Raw genomic sequence first — 22511 nt, 5'->3', positions numbered from 1 at the left:
AATTCAGCTGCTTGGAAGGCTGAAATTTAGCAAGCACTATACACCTTACAGGAAGATTTATTTCTTTCCCTTTCTTGATTTGTTTTGTGTTCACTTGGCAGGGTGTGCCTGGATCTCGTGGTCTCCCTGGAGCTGATGGCAGAGCTGGTGTCATGGTAAGACTTTTGTCTGGGTTGCTATTTCTAAACCATCTTTTATATACAGATGCGTGATGTGTTTTGCTACCTCTGCCTAATTTTATTTATTTATTTTGCTAGGGACCTGCTGGTAACCGTGGTGCTAGTGGTCCTGTTGGTGCTAAGGGTCCTAGTGGTGATGGTGGCCGTCCTGGTGAGCCTGGTCTTATGGGTCCAAGAGTAAGTTTGAACTCTGGGGTGTAAGTTTGAACTATGCAAAAGAAAAGGACTTACAATTTAGGGACAAAATTATTCAGAAATCCAACTGCAAAAATTCAGCCTGTGCTAACCACAATTAGGGCACTTCCACCACTCTATTGAAAAATCATCCATAACGAAATTATTAAGAAGTATCAAAATTTTTATTGAAATTACTTTCTTTTGTATGTGGTAGCATTTGATAGCCTTTTCATAGAGCAGTGCCCCTTTGTACTGGATACTGCATTGACCTCCAAGAGGGGGTTCCACTTGTGGTTATTTACAGAATATGATCATTTAGATAATGGTTGAAGTGTGTATCCTCTTTATCTAGCTAACAGAAAAGCAAACCCTACTAAAATGATGTGAGATGGCTGATCTTAATTATTTCAATTTTATTTTGCAAATGATTTCACTGAAAATAGCCATCCACTTTTAGTGGTGCTGGCTGCAGTCAGATTGTGTCCATGTCATTGTCTTCTATCCTCTTTATACTACTCTTTCTCTTCCTACCCCACCCAATGAAGTGAAAGAGTTTTCAATGCATATGTGAACTATTAGGCATCTGCAAACATTTAAACACATTCTCTGCTAAAGTAGAGCCTGAATGAGTTTATCTAAGTGAAATAAGTGCTTATCTATACTGATTTTTGACTGGCATGGGAGCACACACCACCAAATTAAACTTCAGTGTGTTTTTGATGTAAACTTGATAGGACATACAGTTTCCACATTTTATATTGAGAACTTGGCGTCTGTCTATGTGTGTGTGCACACATGTAGAAAAAAAAAATTGGTTAACTGTTGGGTGAGTTGGTTTCCTTCTAAAAACATGAAACCTTTCCTTTCTCAGGGTCTCCCAGGTCAGCCTGGAAGCCCAGGCCCTGCTGGCAAGGAAGGTCCTGTTGTAAGTACCTTGCTTTTCATTCTGTTTCCCCATTGCATGTGAAACATAGGCATAAAATGAGATTATAAAAAGCAGAGATCTCAGCACTGAGCTCTAACACAACTCTGTGTAAAACTAGCAAGATTTTAGTACCATATTACTCAGAAGATCAGTGAGAAACTTCTCATTCATTTCTGCGGGTCTCAGGTCAGGCCTGTGTCCTGGAAAGGGAAGAAGAAATACGCAGTCCTACAAAAAGGAGGAAAATGCAGGAATGCAATGTATAAACAGTGTTTAGAAGTTAAATGGCATTTGCTTCCTGTCAGTACACATTTCTCCTAAAACTGAACTCTAATTAAATTGCCCCAGCCATTTAATAGTATGATTTCTTTTTCTAGGGTTTCCCTGGAGCAGATGGTAGAGTTGGGCCAATCGGTCCAGCTGGAAACAGAGGTGAGCCTGGCAACATTGGATTCCCTGGACCAAAAGGTCCCACTGTAAGTACAATACAGAAACTTTCTATTACTATGAAGGCATTTACAGACTAATCTGTAGGTCCCCAGCTCTAACAATATCAAACACATCTCCCTGTGTCCTACTGTACTGCTTATCGGATGGCATCCACTTACATTCAACAATTCTGTTTTAAATTATTTTCCATTTATCTAAAATATGATTAAACAAATGAAAAACAATTTAATTAGTTGAGGAATAATTGGGCATTGAAGTGATTAGAATAATATATGTCTATATTATAATTTCTGCATGTCCATTTTATCATTTCTGTATATACAATTCAGTAAAAGTTCTGTAAAGGTTGGCCACCAAACCTAAGTTTCAGTTTCAGAGTATTGTTATTTATGGAACACAATCCAAAGCTCACTCACTTTAGAAGAAAAGCTACCAGTGATTTCAGTGGGTCTCTTGACGAGCCAGACAGAGGCAACAGATAACAGTAATCATCTCCTGGATTTGTGGTTCTGCTATACATACACACATATGCAGACATATATACAATGTACTGCATAGGATGGTATGCAGAGTGTCCTGAATTATGATCTCAAAAAATAAAGGAATAGAGTTTTGAAAAGAAAAGATATTTATTTTTGAGCTACTCTAAGTGGTTCAACAAGGCAGGTGGAGCTTGTGGGTTTTTAATCAGGGTTAAAGAAATATTACAATAAATCTTCTGGTAAGGGGAGTATCGGTCTCTGTTTAGTAGTTTAAACTGAATCTAATAGGAAGTCTTGGTTAACTTTTATATCTTTTTCTTTCAACTTAAGGGTGAACCTGGCAAACCTGGTGAAAAAGGCAATGTTGGTCTTGCTGGCCCACGGGTATGTGGATATGTTTTCTTTATCAACCTCTACAGAGAAAAAAGTAGATTTTCAAAACCTCTGTAATAAGACAGCATTGTCTTCTGCAAGCATAAATAGACCATGAAATAGGAACGCACTTGGGAATGCATTCATCTAGCTTCATGTCAGTGGGGACTATTACTTAAGGGATAAATGAAAACTACCCTTTTTGGATATTAATTGGGTAATAAATAGCTTCCTGTGAATAGGAAAAAATAGTACTCCCCATGCAAATTTTTGAGGACAGTATATGGTTTCTAATTTGCGCTGTAAATTTCCAACTTCTTACTGATAATTGAAACTTACTAATTCTTCCATTTGAAGAGAGCGAATAATTGGTCTGTTGTGGGAAAAAATGCTATCAACAAAGTTCCTATATTCTGTAATTCCAAAAGAAGCTTCCTTAAGGATGAATGTGCTGCAATAACTAAAACAATAATCAGAATTTAAAATTGTAAGCACCTTTGACAATAAAGCTCTTACAAGTAAATGGTTAAGTTCAAAATACATAGCCGAAGATCTTTAGTTTTGGCACAGAATTACTTTAGAGAGATATTATTCATAACAAATCAAAACTTTGATAACAGCTTTCTACTTGAACACATTTAGGGTGCTCCTGGTCCAGAGGGAAACAACGGTGCTCAAGGTCCTCCTGGAGTCACTGTAAGTAACAGCCTCCACACAGATCCAATTGTGATTTACTTTTCATTAATGAGACTTCCCATTTTAAAATCTTTTTTCCTGTATTTCTGCTTCCAAGTTAATCACTTGTTTGTTCCATCCAGGGGAACCAAGGTGGAAAGGGTGAACAAGGTCCCGCTGGCCCTCCTGGCTTCCAGGTAAGTAACTATGTGCTCTGCTCAATCCTATCTATGGTTCACAAAGCATGAAGTGCTTCTGCCTTAACTTTATTTGCGTTCTTGTTTCTTTACACATAGGGTCTGCCAGGTCCCTCGGGTCCAGCTGGTGAAGCTGGTAAACCAGGCGAAAGGGTGAGTGACAGATACAGTACTCAAGCAGGGGCAGGCATTGCATCAGCATTATGTTTACAAGTGCATATGTGGTGAAGCAAGAGCCTGTTGGATGCATTTGCCAAAACAAAGCAATCCATGTTATATGCAAAGTTTAATAGTCCCTTTTGTTAAAGCTAGCCACAAATGAAGAAGGTCTGTTGGAATTTGAAACATACTTCTTTTTTCAAAGTTTTGGTATGAAACCGAGCAAAGCCAATCCTTTGCTTTTTGAGCCTTAAGCAGCAATAAAATATGCCGCCTCCTCCAAAAGAAAAGACAGTACATGAAAAACATTTTACTTCAAATTTCTTTTGCAATCTTCAAGGTTTAATCTAACCTGCATTACTCCAATTGTATGCTTTTGCACCTCAGTTGGTTTCAGTGAATTTACAATGGCATACAACTGCGATAGCTCAGTGGTAATTCAGGCTTTAGGTTCTGCTCAGTTAAAGTGTATGATGTAATCTGCAAATTGTGCATCCTATGTGTCATAACCACCTTTAACATTTAAACTTACATCTCTCTGTGTCCCCATAAAAGAGTTTACACTGCATGTACCTGAAAAATGAGCTTGGAATTTAATAGCTTTCTTCAGATGAGAAATTATTCTCTCATGTGTGCTTTGAGATACTGTGATACAAAAAGGGTTTATTTCTGTGTATGTGAAAGATTGGCTTTAGTCTGAAGATTTTCAATATGCTGCTGCAATTTGAGAAGCGTTTCTATTTACTGCTAAGGAACAAAGCACAATTTAAGCTAATAAGTTTGCTTTAGAAATAAGCTTTACCAATACATCTACTCTCTTCTAGGGTCTTCATGGTGAATTTGGTGTCCCTGGTCCTGCTGGCCCAAGAGTGAGTAACTCATTTGAAATCTACTACAGACTGTCTTAATAATGTGTTCAATAATAGTAACTATATACATTTCCAGGTTTGCAAGACAAACAGCTCTTCTCAGTTACAGAATATAGTGTATTGCAGCAGACTCCCAGGAGCGGGAGAAAGTGTTCTTTGCTCTTTGCATGCGTCAGGGTATATGATTGTATAACACAATAGTTGCCAGTGTTAGATAAGCGATATGAATATTACCCCAGTAATGATGTCCTGATGAGCTGATCTTTTTTTTTAATTGTATTTTTTTTATTAAAACCATTGAACCTCACAATGAGAGCATGGATGACAAAAGACTGATCCTACAGTGTTACGCTGAGGCCTGGTGCATATGAGAATTTTCATCTCCAGTGCCTGTGCGCAGACCTTCTTAGCTTGACCATTTCAGTCATACTATCGCTTGCTAGCCAGCTCCTACCTCCCATGTAAAGTCTTTGTGAAAAAATGGTGGGCTGAATCCAGAGCCTGGAATAGTCATTAGAAGATATTGCCTCCCACTTCCCTTTATTCCTGCACTGTGAATGAACATCTGTAAAGAGCTTTGTGTGGAGGCCTTCCTGCATGGCAGGAAGGTCCTATTTATGCAGAGCAACGAGTAGTTTATAAAATGCTTGATTAATTATTTGCTTTCAAAATCCCCCTATAAAGAGGTTGGTCTTTAAACTACTGTTGCTTCCTCTTTTCTTCTGACTTCCAGACTAAATGTATTCATGACAAATATTCCCATTCACTCTTATCAGTCATGTCAATCGTTTAAATAACACTTTTCTTCCCTATATGTGGTGCCCTGAGGCTGTATTAGTAACCATGTCCTCTTTAAACTTTCATTTTGCTGATCTATCCAAGCCAAATTCCCTTTATCACTGTGGTAGCAGCTATCTGTCTCTGCTGTAGCTTGCCTTAACTGTCTCATACCCAGCCAGAATGTATTTCATTCAGCATTCCAAATTAGGTCTTACTGATGCTTTGTACAACAAAATTAACATTTCCTAAAAATACCTCACTGCTTGTGCCAGATCACATTTGCCTTTTTCACGTCTGCATCATGTTGTTGGCTATTTGCTATCACCTTTCCCTTTGGTCATTTTCACCAAGTAAAACCCCCATTTATAACACAAATCCCAGTTTTTGGTTCCTAAATAAATGGCCTGATACTTTGCATTCTTGAATTTTGTCCCGCTTCTACTGTGACAGCCATCCAGCAGGTTGTTCACTTCTTCCTGTGTAATACGCCAACCCCTCTTCCTGTTGACAAGAGCTTCCACCTCTGTGATATCTGCATAGTTCATAAATATCTTTCTTCCTTTTCTGCCTCTCTGTCATTAACAAAATGTATGTAAAAGTAATGAAAAGATATACTAATTGAGGAACATCACTGCAATATAAGTTAGCTTTCTGCATCATTGGTGCTTTTTAGCAGTGTGCTATCTCTCCTTGAGTCAGTTCTTTGACCACATTATAGGTCTCATACAAACTCCCAGATTCTCCAGAATAACAAAAATCTCCATTATGCCTATCAGATTATTCACTTATATCCAGCTTGATCACACTGGGATAATTTGAGATGTCTTTAGTAAACCTGATACTTCTATCTTTGATATATGTATCATGCATTTAAACCCAGTTTCTGGCTATTTCCACATCTCCAGATGACCTCTGTTTCAGAATTTTTCCTTATACCTATTATAATGTACAGATCACATTAGTAGGCTTTAGCTGTCGCCTTTATTCTCCAATATTCACCAGGCATTTGCCACTGTAAAAATAATTGTTTGCCAATTACTATGGCTCAAGTTTCACTAGAATCCATTATCTGCATTCACATTGGTATCAGAAGCTCCATTTGACAATAGAATGCACGACACTGTTACAAGAATGAGCACAGTAGTAAAAATCCATGTTCAAGAAGTACTTTGTCAGCTGTTGTCATGATACAAGACTTTTGTACTTTGCTATATTTGGGGTGATTCTTATGACTGGTTTAATTAATATGTGCATAATTTAATACAGTTCTTGATGGTTTGCTGAGATAAAAGTGCATTGCATTGTCATTGCTACCAGTCAGTGCTTTTAAACCTCTAAGCTACAGAACAATTCAAGGAAGAACTCAAATCAGACTGTCTCCTGCAGGGTGAACGTGGTCCTCCTGGTGAAAGCGGTGCTGTTGGTCCTGCTGGTGCCATTGGAAGCCGTGGTCCATCTGGCCCACCAGGCCCTGATGGTAACAAGGTATGCCTTTTCCAGCTGCCACTACCTTACTGTTGAATTCCTGATGAAGGCAATGCAAAACCTTCTTTCCTAAGAGCATAAGTAATTACTGGTAATAGGTAGTTACCTATACACCATAGCCCCTGGGTCATTTCTTCATAACTCCATCCCAGCTAGTCCACGCTAATATTAAAGGTTTTTATGTTTAGCGCTATAGGTATACTATTATTCTGTTTTGAGATAGGGTCTGAGATTTTGGCCAAAATTACTGCTGACTTCTATTTAAACCCATCTCTACTTACACACAGGAAGTTCTTGTGTGTAGTAAGCAATATTTTCCCCAAAATATTAGTACAGTAATGAGTGGTCATCTACTAAAATAACGTTGTCTTGATGCTAAATGAATATGGGTCTTTTAGTTTTCAAAATTTTCATGGGTAGTCTTTCCACAGAAGTGTAATTTGGAATATGGGACACCCTAAAACATCAGAAGCTCACAGAATCAGAGAGAGTGTTTGCATCTGGCATCTTCACTAGCTCAACAAGTAAAATAAGTGTAATAGCTTAAGACAAAATACTACTACTCACACTGTTTAGAAGCAAGCAGAATGATGGGCAAAGTAGTAATGACAGAATTTTGTTCCAAATCATGTGAATGACTTGACCCTGTCTTACATGATATGTTGTTGCTCCTAGGGTGAGCCTGGCAATGTTGGTGCTGCTGGTGGTCCTGGTCCTGCTGGCCCTGGTGGAATCCCAGGAGAGAGAGGCGTTGCTGGTGTTCCAGGAGGCAAGGGTGAAAAGGTAAGGTGGACAGCCTGCTTTGTTACTGCATGCGCAGGTTTGGGAGATGCTTGAATTTCGTTATCTCAATGAGACTTTTATTTACAGTGAAACTGTATTAGATGATGACTCATTAGTAGTCAATACATAGAGGGTTTGTTGGTCTAACAGACTGACAGTCTTTTCTAAGGTTGTATTTTGATCTTTTCTCAGCATTTGGAATTGGTCTAAGTGTCAGTTAGTTCTTCACAAGAATGGTTAACAATGACCTTATCTTTACTGAAGAAATAGTAAAGCTGTCTTTGAGTACAAGCTTCATAGTAGGAATGGGCCTTCTGATCACAAAGGACTGAGTCTCTGATCAAATCCTTGACTGCTCTAGGTGCAGTGACTATGATATCAGTAAATCAGTTACAAAAATTTTGTGATTATATCAATTTTCTATAAAATCAGAAAACATTTTAGCCACCATAAACCCTTATATAAAGCTGTGAAGTCTGCTTGCAAGTCATGTTGCTACCTCTGCTTTATCCATATAATTATCTATAAAATTGATCTTGATCTTGTTATTTACATCTCATTCCATATTCTCTTCTGTTCATTATTTAAACTCTAAACTGAGATTTCTAGACCTGCTTTTTTGTTTTGACTAAAAAAATCCATAGTAATTTAGCATAAATGGAGTTGTAAGGAAATTAAGATGAAAATTGCTTGCAACGTTTTATAAAACACTATGTACTGACATGTAGATTAATGCAGAAGAGTAGGATGTATTAAAAAACAAAGAGAACAGAATGTTGGTGTGATTTCTTTACACTAGTGATGGCCTGGATATAACATTTTGTTATAAGAAACCTATGGCGTTTTATGTGACCACTCTGATGACATCATTGGTTTTAACAGTTGTTTTCCCACTTCAAATAGAAAGTATAACATGAATACACAAAAGAATTTTTATGTGTGGTTATTTCTTCACCAAAAGAAAAGGGATTTTGAGAGGGGGATTTACATTAATCTTTTGGAATATACATCAACTTGGTTTTAAGTTTTTAATTCCATTCAAAATTCTTGCCATCTGGGGGAAACTAAATAGGTTTCCCATGAAAGGGCAGGCTCATAATTCTGAAAAGCATGCCAGTCTTTGCTTGCAAATTCTCGCTTTGCAAGTCAGTACATACTCAGTAATAAGAATGAAATAATAATCAAAGTCCATTTCCCCCCCCCCAGAAAAAACCCCTAGCATGGTAAGCATCTCATATGATATGCAAGTAATACATAGATACTCAGCAAACAGTTCTTTCATACAAACTATTGTGTTTGTTACCAATATAATGTTTTTTTTCCCCTGTGTGTTTTCTAGGGTGCTCCAGGTCTGAGAGGTGATACTGGTGCAACAGGAAGAGATGGTGCTCGTGTAAGTATCTTTTGGCTCTACTTAAGTTTACCTTGCTACACCTCAGAACTTAAGTGACTAAAAAGGATGTTCAGGACTTCTATTTCCCACTGTATTGCATTTCCTCTTATATCTGCTCACTTTTGATACAAATCAATATGATTTTGTTACCCCTTGTCCAGGGATGTTTGAATTTAGGGAAGAGAGAGAAAAGTGGTAACTTCTCATGCACACAAGCAGAGAAATGACATCAGCAGACAACCTTGTATTTCATAGACTATTTTTCAGTGTGACATTTTCCTCTTTAACTTCATGGGCTCAGCCCAGACAGCTAATTCTAAAGGCAGCCTGTAAAGCCACACAAAATTATCCTTATTTTGAGATTTCAGCTGCCTGTCCTAGAATTCATATTTTGGAAGGAAAATAACAGAATAGATTTTGGTTTATAAAAGCATGTGTCCTTTATATTGAAGAAAGTCACACACCTGTCTCCAGGAGAAAAGAGAAAAAATATTAAAAGTAGTCACTCCTGCTTACATTTTGTTTGAAATGGTGTCCTGTCTCTTGATTTGTAGGGTCTCCCTGGTGCTATTGGTGCTCCTGGCCCTGCTGGTGGTGCTGGTGATCGGGTAAGCCTACTCTTTGAATGAAAAAGTATCTTGTTTGTTTATGCAGTTTACCCATGCATGAATATTTAAGATGAAGAGTTCCATAAAAAACAGTTCCATCTTTCTAGTGTACATGAGTTCTGCAAGTTTTTTTCAGATTTTGGAGGCAAGCGTTGTTTGTATTGTAGAACTAACTACTCAGTGAAGTTTGCCATAGCATCCCAAACCTTTTCCTAAAAGGGTAGGGAAGGGATGTACATCTACATGGCAGTGGGTTATATGGGGAGAAGATTCTGATTTAGGCTTTGTCTGAATTCTTCCCAGTTGAGGCTAATCTCCACAGTCCTCATACTGGGAGAAGAGGTTTTGATACAGTGATGAACAACCACACATTAGTTCAGAATGATTCCTTGTCCTGTCCGAGTATCATTAGAAATTATTAATACAGGGTGGGTCAAAAGACATGCATTTTCAGTAACATCCTGTCCATTGGAAACACAAGGTGACTCACTATATGCATCTTTACCACAAGATCACTCCTGTTCTGACTGCCGTGAGGCCTTTCCCCCATGGTGTCATAATGTTTTCTGCTATCTGTTTTAGGGTGAAGGAGGTCCTGCTGGTCCCGCTGGTCCTGCTGGTGCCCGTGGTATCCCTGTAAGTAGAAATTCCTACACCTAGTCCTGTGTCAAAGACATGATGTGCAGAAAAATGCCCTTTTAAAGGCCGTTCCAACCAGTCCTCTCTTCTTTGTCCTCTCTTTAGGGTGAACGTGGTGAGCCTGGTCCCGTAGGTCCTAGTGGATTTGCTGGACCTCCTGTGAGTATTGTTTGTTCTTTCCTCTTATTGATGCCATGTCATTCCTCTATTCCCATCACATGCTTTTCCAACTCCTTGTTCTGTGTGTATTTCTGCCCACAGGGTGCAGCTGGTCAACCTGGTGCTAAAGGCGAGCGTGGGCCTAAAGGACCAAAGGGTGAAACTGGACCAACAGGTGCTATTGGTCCAGTTGGTGCTTCTGGACCACCAGTAAGTGAACTCTGTCTTTGTAAAATGCATGGTTCCTAACTGTGCTATGCAAGCACTATGCTAGCCTGAAGGCCTTTAATTTTGAAACGGTGATTAAAAAAAGAAACAAAGCTTCAAACTGGGCCGTAAGGAAAGTCACCATACTGATTTTCACACATTATATAAACTTTGTCAATCTATTTATGTGGGCTCAGATCGTGAGTCTGGAACTGAAATGAAGAAAATAAATAAATAAATATATTCAACTTGCCCTGAAGATCAGCAAAATCTGGGACCATTCAGGGGGTAACTGTGGGTGAGTTCTGAGCTGAGGATGATGGTATCTTCCTCTCAAAGACAGGATGTGCTGTTGCAGTCTGACTTTCAGACCCAGTCGTCCAGAAGCATATATGCAAATTTGCCTGTGCACCTGCTTGCGCACAGGCTTTTCATGGGCTAACACCTTTATAGCCCAAAGATATATACTGCTTCATATATATGCAACCCATTATTGGGGAACTGGTTGAAATGAGGCAGGAAGTCTGGTCCTAGTATTTCAAATACTGTAAAATGTTGCAAGATCACATCGCTTGGGGTTCTTACTGTATGCTTCTAATAGAGCAATACAGGGCCCTTGCACTACGTGGCTGTATTAGTCATACAGCACAAACAGAGGACTTGCTGTTCTTTGCCTTGCTACGTCTTTCACATTTTGACTTCCAGATTTGCTTATGTGCATGTGACATTTGCAAGGCAAATTCATTTGAATCACACATGCCTTATGCAACTCTTTTCAGTACTTATGATACCGATTTAAAACGTCTGTGAGAATGTACAACCCTAATATCAGGACAGGAATTGTGGTTTTGGGCCCAGTCCTCCTCCCATTAAAGTAAAAAAGCAAAATCACCCTTAACTTTCAACAGAGTGAGACTGAGCCCTGATTCTAAACAGGGAACACTAACAGTCTTTGCTTGATTCATCTGTCTTTTTCAATCCTTCATACATAGGGTCCCGCTGGTGCTGCTGGTCCTGCTGGCCCTCGTGGTGATGCTGGTCCTCCTGTAAGTCTTCAGGCTTTTGGCACTGACATCATTGTTGCTTTTCGTGAAGTCATTGTTTCCTTTAAATTAAATCTTCCTTTTCACTTTTATTTTTAGGGTATGACTGGTTTCCCTGGTGCTGCTGGAAGAGTTGGTCCTCCTGGCCCTGCTGTAAGTAATGAATGAAGAAGTTCTAATGGGAGATAAATCAGAAGTTGCATTGGTTAGGGATAATCTTCATTTTTGTTACATGGACAAAAATTCTAAACTGCACTGGAATCACCTCAGATCCTTATAAGACTGGATGAGATAAGAAAAAGGCTCTTAACTGTTTAAACTCTCAGAGTGGGAGATATGCATTTAGTTTGGGGGGGGGGATTTTTTTGGTTAGTTTTTTTGGGTTTTTTTCACAATCCATCAAGCATCCATCTGCATCTTGAGGTGCCTAACCTTTTGTAAAAATCTGTTTCTTTTGCTTTTGCTCACCATGAGTAACTGCATAGCCATTGATTTTGAGTGGAATAGGAAGGTCATGTCCTATTTGAAAAAGAATCTCAAGGTTATTTTTTGTCCACACTTTCTAAAGTATTTGCAGTTCCAACCCCTGACCCCAGAAGAGCAACCTCTCAGTGTGTTTAAGAATGTGAATCTCTGCTTCTTTATTTTTCAGCCAAAATTTTTCATTTCAAATTGACATTTGTAGTTTTCTTTTAAAAGGTATTTCCAACCTTTGCCAAAAGGCACTTCTTTCCGTAGATACCCTACATTCAAATATATTGTAAATCCCAGTATCCAAAGCAGATAATCCTGCTGAACTGGAAGCGGTTTTTTCTCATAGGTTTTATAGTTGCAACTAACGTCTCCAGAGCCAAATGGCTATTTTCCTGCCGAATTTTGCCACTTTCACCTGCACTGAGTAAAACAAATAAAATCTCTCAGTTCAGTAATTATATTGATTCCAGCTATCCACTGCTAACAAAAGCAATAGAAGTTGCTGCTTCAGAACAGCTGATAACTTGTTTATTGCAAAGCACAATTTTTGTACATGGACATAAAATGAAATTTACCTCTGTTCTCCCCAGTTAATGGATCTATATTGTAATGATATCGTATTCATACTCAATCCTAGGGCATCACTGGTCCCCCTGGTCCTCCTGGCCCAGCTGGCAAAGATGGTGCTAGAGGTCTGCGTGGTGATGTTGGTCCAGTTGGCCGTACTGGTGAACAAGGTATTGCTGGCCCCCCTGGTTTTGCTGGTGAGAAAGGTCCATCTGGAGAGGCTGGTGCTGCTGTAAGTTCCCAAGTATCACATCTCATTAACAATGTTTCTCTGCATGTAAATGTTATGACTTCTCAGATACTTTTGGTATTTGTGAAGGACTTTTCTCTTTATCTACAAATTTAGCAAAGCTTTTAAGCAGAAGCTCCACTGAGACTCAAGAAATTGTTTATAGACATGTTTGACAAACATGCCATAAAAAGTGAACCTGATCTCTGGGTCAGGTTTTTCTCTTGTTTTTTTTCTTGTGGTGAGTTGCATCTTTCTTTGCAAGTAGCCCAAGTAAAAGCAACAAGGCTAACTGCTGAAGAAATTGCTACTTAGTCTGAGAAAGGGAAGCACAATCTCCTGCTCTGAAATTGAGCATCATGAATGGAAAAAGGAGGAACATGTGAACATCCATTTAGAACAACTTCGATTAATTTCTGCATCAGAAGCTAATTTCTGGGGACCACAAGGTTAAAGTTGTCTGACCCCAGGATGGCTTAGAATTATGCAAGTAAATAAATTAATTTTGAGTGTCTTTAAACTTTCACATCCAGAATTACTGGCATTCTTAAAGTCAGACACATTTCGGTCTTATGGAAGTATGCACTCATGTGAATTACCACTCTGTTGTTTCCTAAAAAAAATTATAGAAATTTCTTCTGTGATCTGAGAAGTTACAGCTAAGAATGAAATCTTCAGTGTCATTGTCAGACATGTATGTTAAAATTTTGAAAGTGACAACTGAAAATTTGCCCTTTAATGTCCAGCATAAAGCCATACATCTTCTAATTTTTATGTTCTAACTTAATTTCAGTTGTGAAAACCATAATTGAACTAGTAGACCTGACCGTAAGTTAGAATAATCATTTAAGGCAATCTGTCAGGATGATTACTTATGCTGGGTTTAGCACCACATATCCTCAAATTTCAAGGAAATGGAAAAGTCACTTAACTAAACAACCTTTACCTTTCAAATGGTCAGTAGAAAGTTCAAAGATTGTTTGGAGATGTCAGATATCACCTTGAGGTCTTCTAAGGCTGTATCAGGGTCAGTCTCAGATGATCACTTTCTTGGCTATGGAATCCCTTCACAGTCATCATCTCTGTACTGAATACCCCAGTTATCATGCATCACCCACTGTTATTGAATGGGAAGGAAAAAAGCACGTGTATAGTGTTTGTTCAGAAACAGCATTTTCACTGGAAAACAGTTGTGAGGGGAGTATAGCCAGCATTACATTTTTACAGACCTTTAGCTTTGGAGTTTAAAGTCTTATGCTTGGTTACAACTTCCTCCATGCAGGAACTAGTGCTGACACACATTGACATCCTTGGAAAGCAGTTGGTACTGTTAGAGCAAAACAAATAAGAAATGTGGAGGGCCATAAAAATTGATTTTTCTCTGTTGATATAAATAATCTTCCCTTCATGTCATAGGGTCCTCCTGGTACCCCAGGTCCTCAGGGTATTCTTGGTGCTCCTGGTATCCTTGGTTTACCTGGCTCTCGGGGAGAACGTGGTCTTCCAGGCATCTCTGGAGCAACAGTGAGTATATGACTAGTTAATTGCTTTGAACAGATAGGTGTTAAGAAAAAAATTTAGGTCTCCCCTTAAGGGAAACTAGGGAAAAGGCTATGTAGATTCTGCCATTTCCATTGCTGCTGCAAACAGAAGATATGGACCTAACAGACTTGGAGCAGTGGAAGAAATTGTTGCTTGCTGCAGACAAAGACTTGTGTCTGCAGGTAAGCATATTGTTGAATGGCATCAGGTTTCTGATAGAAGAGGTAGAAAATTTAGATTGAAGATAATATTTGGTATAGTTAGGTAGGTTTCTTGTGTCCTGGATCTGTTTCACTTCCAGAATTGATTGCAGAGAAATGTTTCTCTTAGATATAGGCCAAAGGTTCTGTAGGACTCATTTATGTTGTATTATAATGTCACATTTTGCTATCACTGTTCCTGTATTAGGGTGAACCTGGTCCCCTGGGTGTTTCTGGTCCTCCCGGTGCCCGTGGTCCCTCTGGTCCTGTGGGTTCTCCTGGTCCAAACGGTGCTCCTGGTGAAGCTGGTCGTGATGTAAGCTATGTGTTATTTCTTCTTCAGGATTGCTTTTCTTTTATTCTAAGCCAAAGACAAATACACAGAAAAGATGGATGCAACTGGAGGTTGTTCTGCTAGCAAAGTTGTACCTTCCTGTGTCTTCAGGGAACATTATAGCAGGATTCTAATAGACACGGATTCCTGCCCCAACTAGGTGACAAATTCTTCAAGGCACAAGTTGTATCTGAAATACATCCTGGAGTCACTATCAGAATCTTTTGACTTTTTACTTAATTGTCAAGGAAGATAGAGTGGGAAAAAGATTACTTCATTGTTGGAGCTGGGGAAAATAGTACATCCCAGGAGATAAGGTTTTGGCTATAAAGAGGAATATATCAGGAAAGCTTGTTATCAGCAAATTTTCTTAAGCATCATGTTAGATGCAATATACATATCTTTCAGGGAAGTATAAAAATTGCAGTCACTTTTACTTGAGGAATCTAGTGATTCATGGTATTAAAGACAAAATGGTTTTTAACTTAAGGCCCACTCAGAAGGCATGTGAAGCTTATTACACAAAATGTTGCAATGCAGTTGTTAGACTTGTGCAACACTCAGCAGTATTTTGGAGTCCTAACAAAACAGACACACTTTAACATTGGGGCTGAGCTACATACTGTTTCCCAGTGTGCGTTCCCTCACCACAGAATGTAAAGCACGTTTGTAGGCTATAAACAGGATGGAACAAACTCTGGCCTGTGTGGCAGGTACTGCTGAACTGCAGAGATCAGCGCAGGTTAAGACACAGTGGAAGACCTGAGTCCTGTGCAGAAGGGGGGAATGTGGGAACACTTGAGTGGAACAAATTGCTCCCTCTAATGCCCTGCCTTATGGGTGATTACTTGGAGGACAGGGCCCTGCTCCCATTTCTTCATAGAGCAGCAAATAAACTTATCCATCCAATTTAACCATCCAAGTTAGTAGATCACCTTGAAGAAGGGAATCCATACATGACTTACACTATAAGAACGGTTAAAGTAAAGTATTAACACGTTATCTTGTCTCCTGTAAGGATAACTATAGAAAACTTGCTCTGGGCTTTATCAGGAAGCTTATTTGATAACCTGAAGCATTATTAATACAGGACTCCTGTGAGTCCACAAGATTTCAAAGAGATCAGAGAATAGTAATTTTATTTTATAAGTATTAAAAAGAAATACACTGTTTCATGGAAATTTTGTGAAGGAAAATGTTTGCTAGTCTACACAGTGAAACAGTTGAAGTAAAATTTACATTCACAAAGAAAGCCATTTAAGCTTGTGAAATTCCACAGCAAAGTAATTTAGCTGTGACTACTGTTGAAGTCCCTTTCTTGCCACTGGCATTTTTCATCTGAAAAGTAGGTCTCAGTTTTCCAAGAGTGCAAGCTAGATGAAGACCACTATTGTCTTGACCTTTTCCTTTAGAGAAATACAGCAAAACCCCGTAATTTTCTTCTATACTGAACTTGTAAAACGTAAAATATTTGAAGACCATCTTACTTTTCTGAGAACATTAATATATTTAAGGGATTTGAACATGGCATCTATAAGGAAGAGTTTGATATCTTCAGGATTTATGCTATCCCATCTCAATGTTGTCTTACTTTCACTGGGAGCAATTAGACTGACACACAGTTCATGTGAGATGAAGGCTGATGGAGTATAATGCTTTTTCATGGCATTTTAACAGGGCAATCCTGGAAATGATGGTCCTCCAGGCCGTGATGGTGCTCCTGGTTTCAAGGTAACTTGTTCTTTTCTTTTATTGGAAAATTTCTTCCCTGATTATGAAATGTGTAAGTCAGTAGTAACACACTGTCTCTCCCTTTGCATTCCTTTGTTCCCAGGGTGAGCGTGGTGCTCCTGGTAGCCCTGGTCCCAGTGGTGCTCTGGGTGCTCCTGGTCCTCATGGTCAAGTTGGTCCTTCTGGAAAGCCTGGAAACCGTGGTGATCCTGTAAGTTGATGAGACCTTAATTTTTTTGTGTTAACACAGGACTAACATTTGTCCATCATATGTATATACATTATACATCAAACCTCTACAATATGTGGATAATTACTTTGGTTTCTGGAGAGATGTGTTGAGCATGGAACCTTTATTAGGTATAATATACAGCAGTGACATGCATTGTCTATTCCTGTTTCAGGGTCCTGCTGGTGCTGTCGGTCCTGCTGGTGCTTTTGGTCCAAGAGGTCTTGCTGTAAGTCCAAATACATGCACATTGATGCAAGAAGAGAAAATATGATTTTTTTAATAAGGACTCATGACTGTGCTCAAGATATGGGCCCAAAAAGTAGTGAATAAGGAGCTGTAAATATTCATAGACCTAGAATCTTGATCAGCATTCTCTCTTATGAGACTGATCCTGAAGCTTTTGGGATTGACAGTCTTCCTGGGTGTGTTAACAGGATGTGTGTGTGTGTGTGTGTGTGTGTCGGGGCAACTTACAGCATAACATAGAATGCTCATGCTTAATTCTTGCTTTGACAGTAGTATATACTTGAAGCCTTCTATTTATTCCTCTGACACCTATATCCCTTCTTAGGGCCCACAAGGTCCACGTGGTGAGAAAGGTGAACCTGGTGATAAGGGACATAGAGGTCTGCCTGGCTTGAAGGGACACAATGGATTGCAGGGTCTTCCTGGTCTTGCTGTAAGTAAATGATTTTCAGTATTTTGAATATAAAGAGCAAAAAAAGGAAATAAGGTCCCCCTAGTGTGGAATTACATATGCAAAACCCAGCAGGTTGATGCAACTTACTCCACTCTGCATCATCTCTCAAAGGCCATAAGATTCTCTGTAACACTCAACACTCTTCACATAAAATGGCAAACTTTGATATTGCCATTAACAGTTGGCTTTCAAACTGTGAGTACCATTAGTTGCCCTGAAACTTGACTGCATTTGGCTAGCACAGAACTCAAAAAGCTCTGGGTTTGGTTTAATATTATTTCTTATTTTGGCCAGAAATTGTAAAGAAATTGTATCACAGAGAAGCAGAAGTAATTTGTAGATTTTCTTCCCTTTAAATTCTGGTATCCCCTGTAGTAATTCTGAGTTTTATTTTAAAGCCTTCTCTGAAAATCTGAAGAAAAAATATGGAGACTTTTATAGGTTATCTCCTTAAATACCTCTTTACGCTCTCCCTCCTCCCTCCCCAAATTAGGCATTTTATACCACAACTCTACTAATAAATGCCAATAGCCTTAGATACCCATCTCTGAGCCCAAATACACATGCTGACTACAGCTCCCTCCTGAATCATGCTAATACAAGTGTGTGCCACTGTTTTAATGACTGTGCATGTATCTTTCCCAATAGGGCCAACATGGTGATCAAGGTCCTCCTGGTAACAACGGCCCTGCTGGCCCAAGGGTATGTTAATTTAAGAGCATATTCAAATAACTTTCCCATTCTTTTTGTGCAATATATATGTACACTCTCATTTATACGAATCTCTATTTTCTACTGTCATTGAACTGTTTGAGTTTCCTTTTAGGGTCCACCCGGTCCTTCTGGTCCTCCTGGTAAAGATGGTCGCAATGGTCTCCCTGGACCTATTGGCCCTGCTGGTGTGCGTGGCTCTCATGGTAGCCAAGGCCCTGCTGTGAGTATAACTTATTTTTTGTTGATTTAACAAATTTATGTCACAGTTACAAGAAAATCACTTTGAAAGCCTAGCAGTTTAGGAAAAGATGTGGTCTTATTTAAAAAAAAAAAAAAAAAAAAAAGACTTGCAAACATCTGTCGTTATTTAACATTAAAAATTTCCCTAATAGGCCTAAACCTGAAGTCCTTGTTCATTCCTTATGGCCAGACAGCAAATACACAAAGATGTGTTAGTCCTACACTGTGCATCTTCTACTGCTTGAGCCCAGAGCAGGTCCATACGTGCTGCCTCAGATTAGAGCTGAGGGTCCTAGGAGTTAAGTAGGACTACGCATGTGTGGAAGCATTTAATTGAAAGAACTGTGTGACTAATAGAATACTTGTTGTCTTTTGCTTTTGAAAAATTTTAGGGTCCTCCTGGTCCTCCTGGTCCTCCTGGTCCCCCTGGTCCCAATGGTGGTGGATACGAAGTTGGTTATGATGCAGAATACTACCGGGCTGATCAGCCTTCTCTCAGACCTAAGGATTATGAAGTTGATGCCACTCTGAAAACATTGAACAACCAAATTGAGACCTTGCTGACCCCAGAAGGCTCCAGAAAGAACCCAGCTCGCACCTGCCGTGACCTAAGACTTAGCCACCCAGAATGGAGCAGTGGTATGTTAGTGCCAGACATTTGCCTGTTCTGGCTCAGGAAGTATTTCTAGCTTATTAGTTTTCTTCGAGTGATATTCTTGGCCCCTCAGTGAAAATACTAAATGACCAATGAAGAAGTCCTCTCTGCCTCCACTGAAAATAGATACAAGGTCATTCTGAAAAGCTCTTTATAGCTATTGTTGCATGATTATTGCAATAATTTTTCAAAGTAATACAAAAAAAAATTAATCCTAGCTTTCAAATATAGTTTCTTATACATTAACAATCTAAAATATATATTGATCCCAGTTATCCCCTTACTATTGTACCTAGTTGTGGTATTTATGACCTCTCTGAGTTCCTGTATCAAGTGAATATAAACTGAATGCAAATGTTAGGCTGAGTGAACTATTGTTCGCGTTTCTTTACTCACCGGCAGGCTTCTACTGGATTGATCCTAACCAAGGCTGCTCTGCGGATGCCATTAGAGCATACTGTGACTTTTCCACTGGTGAGACTTGCATCCATGCCAACCCTGACAATATTCCCGCTAAGAACTGGTATGTCAACAAGAATCCCAAGGACAAGAGGCATGTATGGTTTGGTGAAACTATCAGTGGAGGCAGCCAGGTAAGTGATGTATGAGAGCACGATTGTTTCCTACAGTGCTGTCTGAAAAATGCCCAATTCACTGACTCTCAGCAAGCAAACACATAAATGAAACTCTCTTAGAGCAGAAATATGAAAAAGGGAACTACCATTTATCTCGAGGGAATGGAGCTCCAGTTCTGGTTTGGATCACAACTTGCTAAAAGGATTTCTCAGCATTGTTCTAATTTTTCTTGGTGTTTGCAAATTATCAATTCAGCATGACTAATGGCTATTGCTAAGGGAAGTCTGGACTGGAATAAGGTACATTAGTATAAAGACAGTCCAGAAATTGTCTGAAAAAGTAAGAAAAACACTTTTGCTTAGTCTTTTAATAGTGATTTTTTACATATGATGTTATTTCTGGAAAGATATTTATATTACACATTGCAGATCCTAAGTGTATGCCACCGTAACATTCAGAATTGCCAGTGTAAGTAAAAACAAGAAATAAGTCTACTTGCATGTTAGACACTGTACCAACCAATTGCAAATAAATCAATTTTGTACAGCTAAGTACATAATTCTTAAATGAAATTGAGTTGATTTTATGGTGAAATCGCAGTGTCCAAGATCTTTAATATAAAAACATAAGATTGATCACACTGGGTCAGAACAAGGGTCCAGGATAGTCTAGGGTCCTGTTTCGTACAGTGGCTAAAAGTAGATGCTATAAAAGAATGTAAGAATTAAGCAAACACTTGTAATATCCATAGACACTATTCTATTAGACTTAAAAAAAAATAAATCAGCGTTTTCTTGACAGGCATTGTTTCTTAGTATCTATGGAAACAGTAGATTTCTCTTCCTTGAACTTGTCTGATCTTACCTTTGAATCCACATAAACTGTTAACACCCTATCTTGGAACAGAGTTCTACAATTTAACTACATCCACTCATGTCTGCTTTTCAACCTACCTCCTGCTAGGTTTTTTTGATGCTCTCTAGCTGCAATAGACAAGTGTTTTGCGGACTTACTTACTTTTTTTTAATGTTCCTAGAGCAAATATCACATACTTCCATTACAAACATCCACCTTTCCCCAGCAATACAATTGACTGGGTTCCTTTCTGTTTTTCAGTTTGAATACAATGATGATGGAGTGACCTCAAAGGATATGGCCACCCAGCTTGCCTTCATGCGTTTGTTGGCCAACCACGCCTCCCAGAACATCACCTACCACTGCAAGAACAGCATTGCCTACATGGATGAGGAAACTGGCAACCTTAAAAAGGCTGTTATACTGCAGGGATCCAACGATGTTGAACTACGAGCTGAAGGCAACAGCAGATTCACTTTCAGTGTTCTTGAGGATGGCTGCTCTGTAAGTAACGCAGAAACCGTGGGTGTGATTGCCTGTGCTTAAGAACGTGATTAGGGACAGAGTTGTGCTTTGATTCAGAATTAGATCATCAGTCAGACCTGCAAAATTTTACACAATGAACATCAATAGCCTACAAAGCCAACTATGCCAGATCTTTAACAAGTGGGAAGGACTGAGGTACAAACAAAGCCTACCTTGTACTGTGCAGTGTGGCAAAAAAGAAAAAGCTTTTCAGAGGGTCCAGAAACAAATTCTGCGTAAGCTGGATTGATTAGAAAATTCATGCACAAGCTGTAGGAGAGGAAGGATCTTAAGTTCTGAAAAACTCAGGCAGGTGTCTCTGAGGATTTAACATCAGTGTGAATAATATGGTAGTTTATGTAGAGCATCACACATATATATATGACTTCAGAAGATTAAAGCAAATATTTTCTCTGTATCACAGATCTAAATAGTTGGGTAAGGATATCTGATTTGCAAACAATGGCAGCAAAATTAATATGAAACTCTTTCAGAAAATATCCATTCAGGTGAAACAATTCTCAATACTATGAACCATGCAATAACAGTTGTAATGAATCTTCTTTTGCAGAGAAAGAACAATGAATGGGGCAAAACGATCATTGAATACAGAACAAATAAGCCATCTCGTTTGCCCATCCTTGACATTGCACCTTTGGATATTGGCGGCGCTAACCAAGAATTCGCTTTGGACATTGGCCCAGTCTGTTTCAAATGAATGAACTAAAATTAACTTAAAGCCTCTCCCAAATTATTCTCTTGTCACTTCTTTTTATAATGAAAGCTGACTCCTTCCATTTCTTCTGTTCATCTACTTGCTTAAACTCTGGGCGAAAGAGAAGGAGAAGAATTGATTGGAGCATTGTGCAATGAAATTTAATACAGCCCCAAAAGGACTTGGAAGTCTTTCAAGATTTAACACCTTGCTTTGGGAAATGTCAACCTTTGTAAAGAAAAAAAAACAAAATAAAAAATCATGAAAGTTTGCACCACTTGTGGCCTTTGAATATCTTCCACAGAGGAAGTTTAAAACCACGACTTCCAAAGGTTTAAACTACCTCATACACTAAATCAAGTGTGATCCACATCTATTGTAGGTGCTTCTCCATATGACCTGAGGTACTTTCAGTTCCACTCAAAATACAGTGGTGCTAATTGCATTATTACAGAGTATCTTTCCAATACTTGAACTTTGATGGTGCTAGTAGCATTTAAAGTATCACTCCTCTGTTTCTTTGAAGTCTGTCTCAAAACTTAGAATGTCCTGTCTCACCCGCAGCTTAAGCACGTGGATCATTTTTCCTCATCTTTGTCCTCTTCCTCCAAAATCAGGTGCTCCTGCTTTCAAATCTCAT

The 22511-nt window shown here is 39.0% G+C and overlaps 1 protein-coding gene across 1 annotated transcript in view; it reads left to right on the top strand.

The window, feature by feature from the left end:
- Nucleotides 1-22148, top strand: part of COL1A2 (collagen type I alpha 2 chain) — a 41640-nt gene extending 19492 nt beyond the window's left edge. The window contains exons 22-52 of the mRNA XM_075746160.1: nt 102-155; nt 258-356; nt 1228-1281; nt 1659-1757; nt 2544-2597; nt 3228-3281; nt 3404-3457; nt 3557-3610; nt 4441-4485; nt 6652-6750; nt 7426-7533; nt 8873-8926; nt 9481-9534; nt 10117-10170; nt 10279-10332; nt 10435-10542; nt 11532-11585; nt 11682-11735; nt 12694-12855; nt 14269-14376; nt 14803-14910; nt 16606-16659; nt 16763-16870; nt 17064-17117; nt 17463-17570; nt 18240-18293; nt 18418-18525; nt 18938-19184; nt 19603-19793; nt 20893-21135; nt 21728-22148. Of these exons, the coding sequence (XP_075602275.1) occupies nt 102-155; nt 258-356; nt 1228-1281; nt 1659-1757; nt 2544-2597; nt 3228-3281; nt 3404-3457; nt 3557-3610; nt 4441-4485; nt 6652-6750; nt 7426-7533; nt 8873-8926; nt 9481-9534; nt 10117-10170; nt 10279-10332; nt 10435-10542; nt 11532-11585; nt 11682-11735; nt 12694-12855; nt 14269-14376; nt 14803-14910; nt 16606-16659; nt 16763-16870; nt 17064-17117; nt 17463-17570; nt 18240-18293; nt 18418-18525; nt 18938-19184; nt 19603-19793; nt 20893-21135; nt 21728-21874 (2898 nt within the window). The 3' untranslated portion in view covers nt 21875-22148. The remainder of the gene's footprint in view (nt 1-101; nt 156-257; nt 357-1227; nt 1282-1658; nt 1758-2543; nt 2598-3227; nt 3282-3403; nt 3458-3556; nt 3611-4440; nt 4486-6651; nt 6751-7425; nt 7534-8872; nt 8927-9480; nt 9535-10116; nt 10171-10278; nt 10333-10434; nt 10543-11531; nt 11586-11681; nt 11736-12693; nt 12856-14268; nt 14377-14802; nt 14911-16605; nt 16660-16762; nt 16871-17063; nt 17118-17462; nt 17571-18239; nt 18294-18417; nt 18526-18937; nt 19185-19602; nt 19794-20892; nt 21136-21727) is intronic.
- Nucleotides 22149-22511: the final 363 nt, after the last annotated feature.

The sequence above is a fragment of the Balearica regulorum genome, chromosome 2 (genome assembly GCF_011004875.1).
Source record: "Balearica regulorum gibbericeps isolate bBalReg1 chromosome 2, bBalReg1.pri, whole genome shotgun sequence".
Classification (NCBI taxonomy): domain Eukaryota; kingdom Metazoa; phylum Chordata; class Aves; order Gruiformes; family Gruidae; genus Balearica; species Balearica regulorum.
Note: the sequence above shows the minus strand (reverse complement) of the source record. Positions and strands in the feature narration are given on the sequence as shown.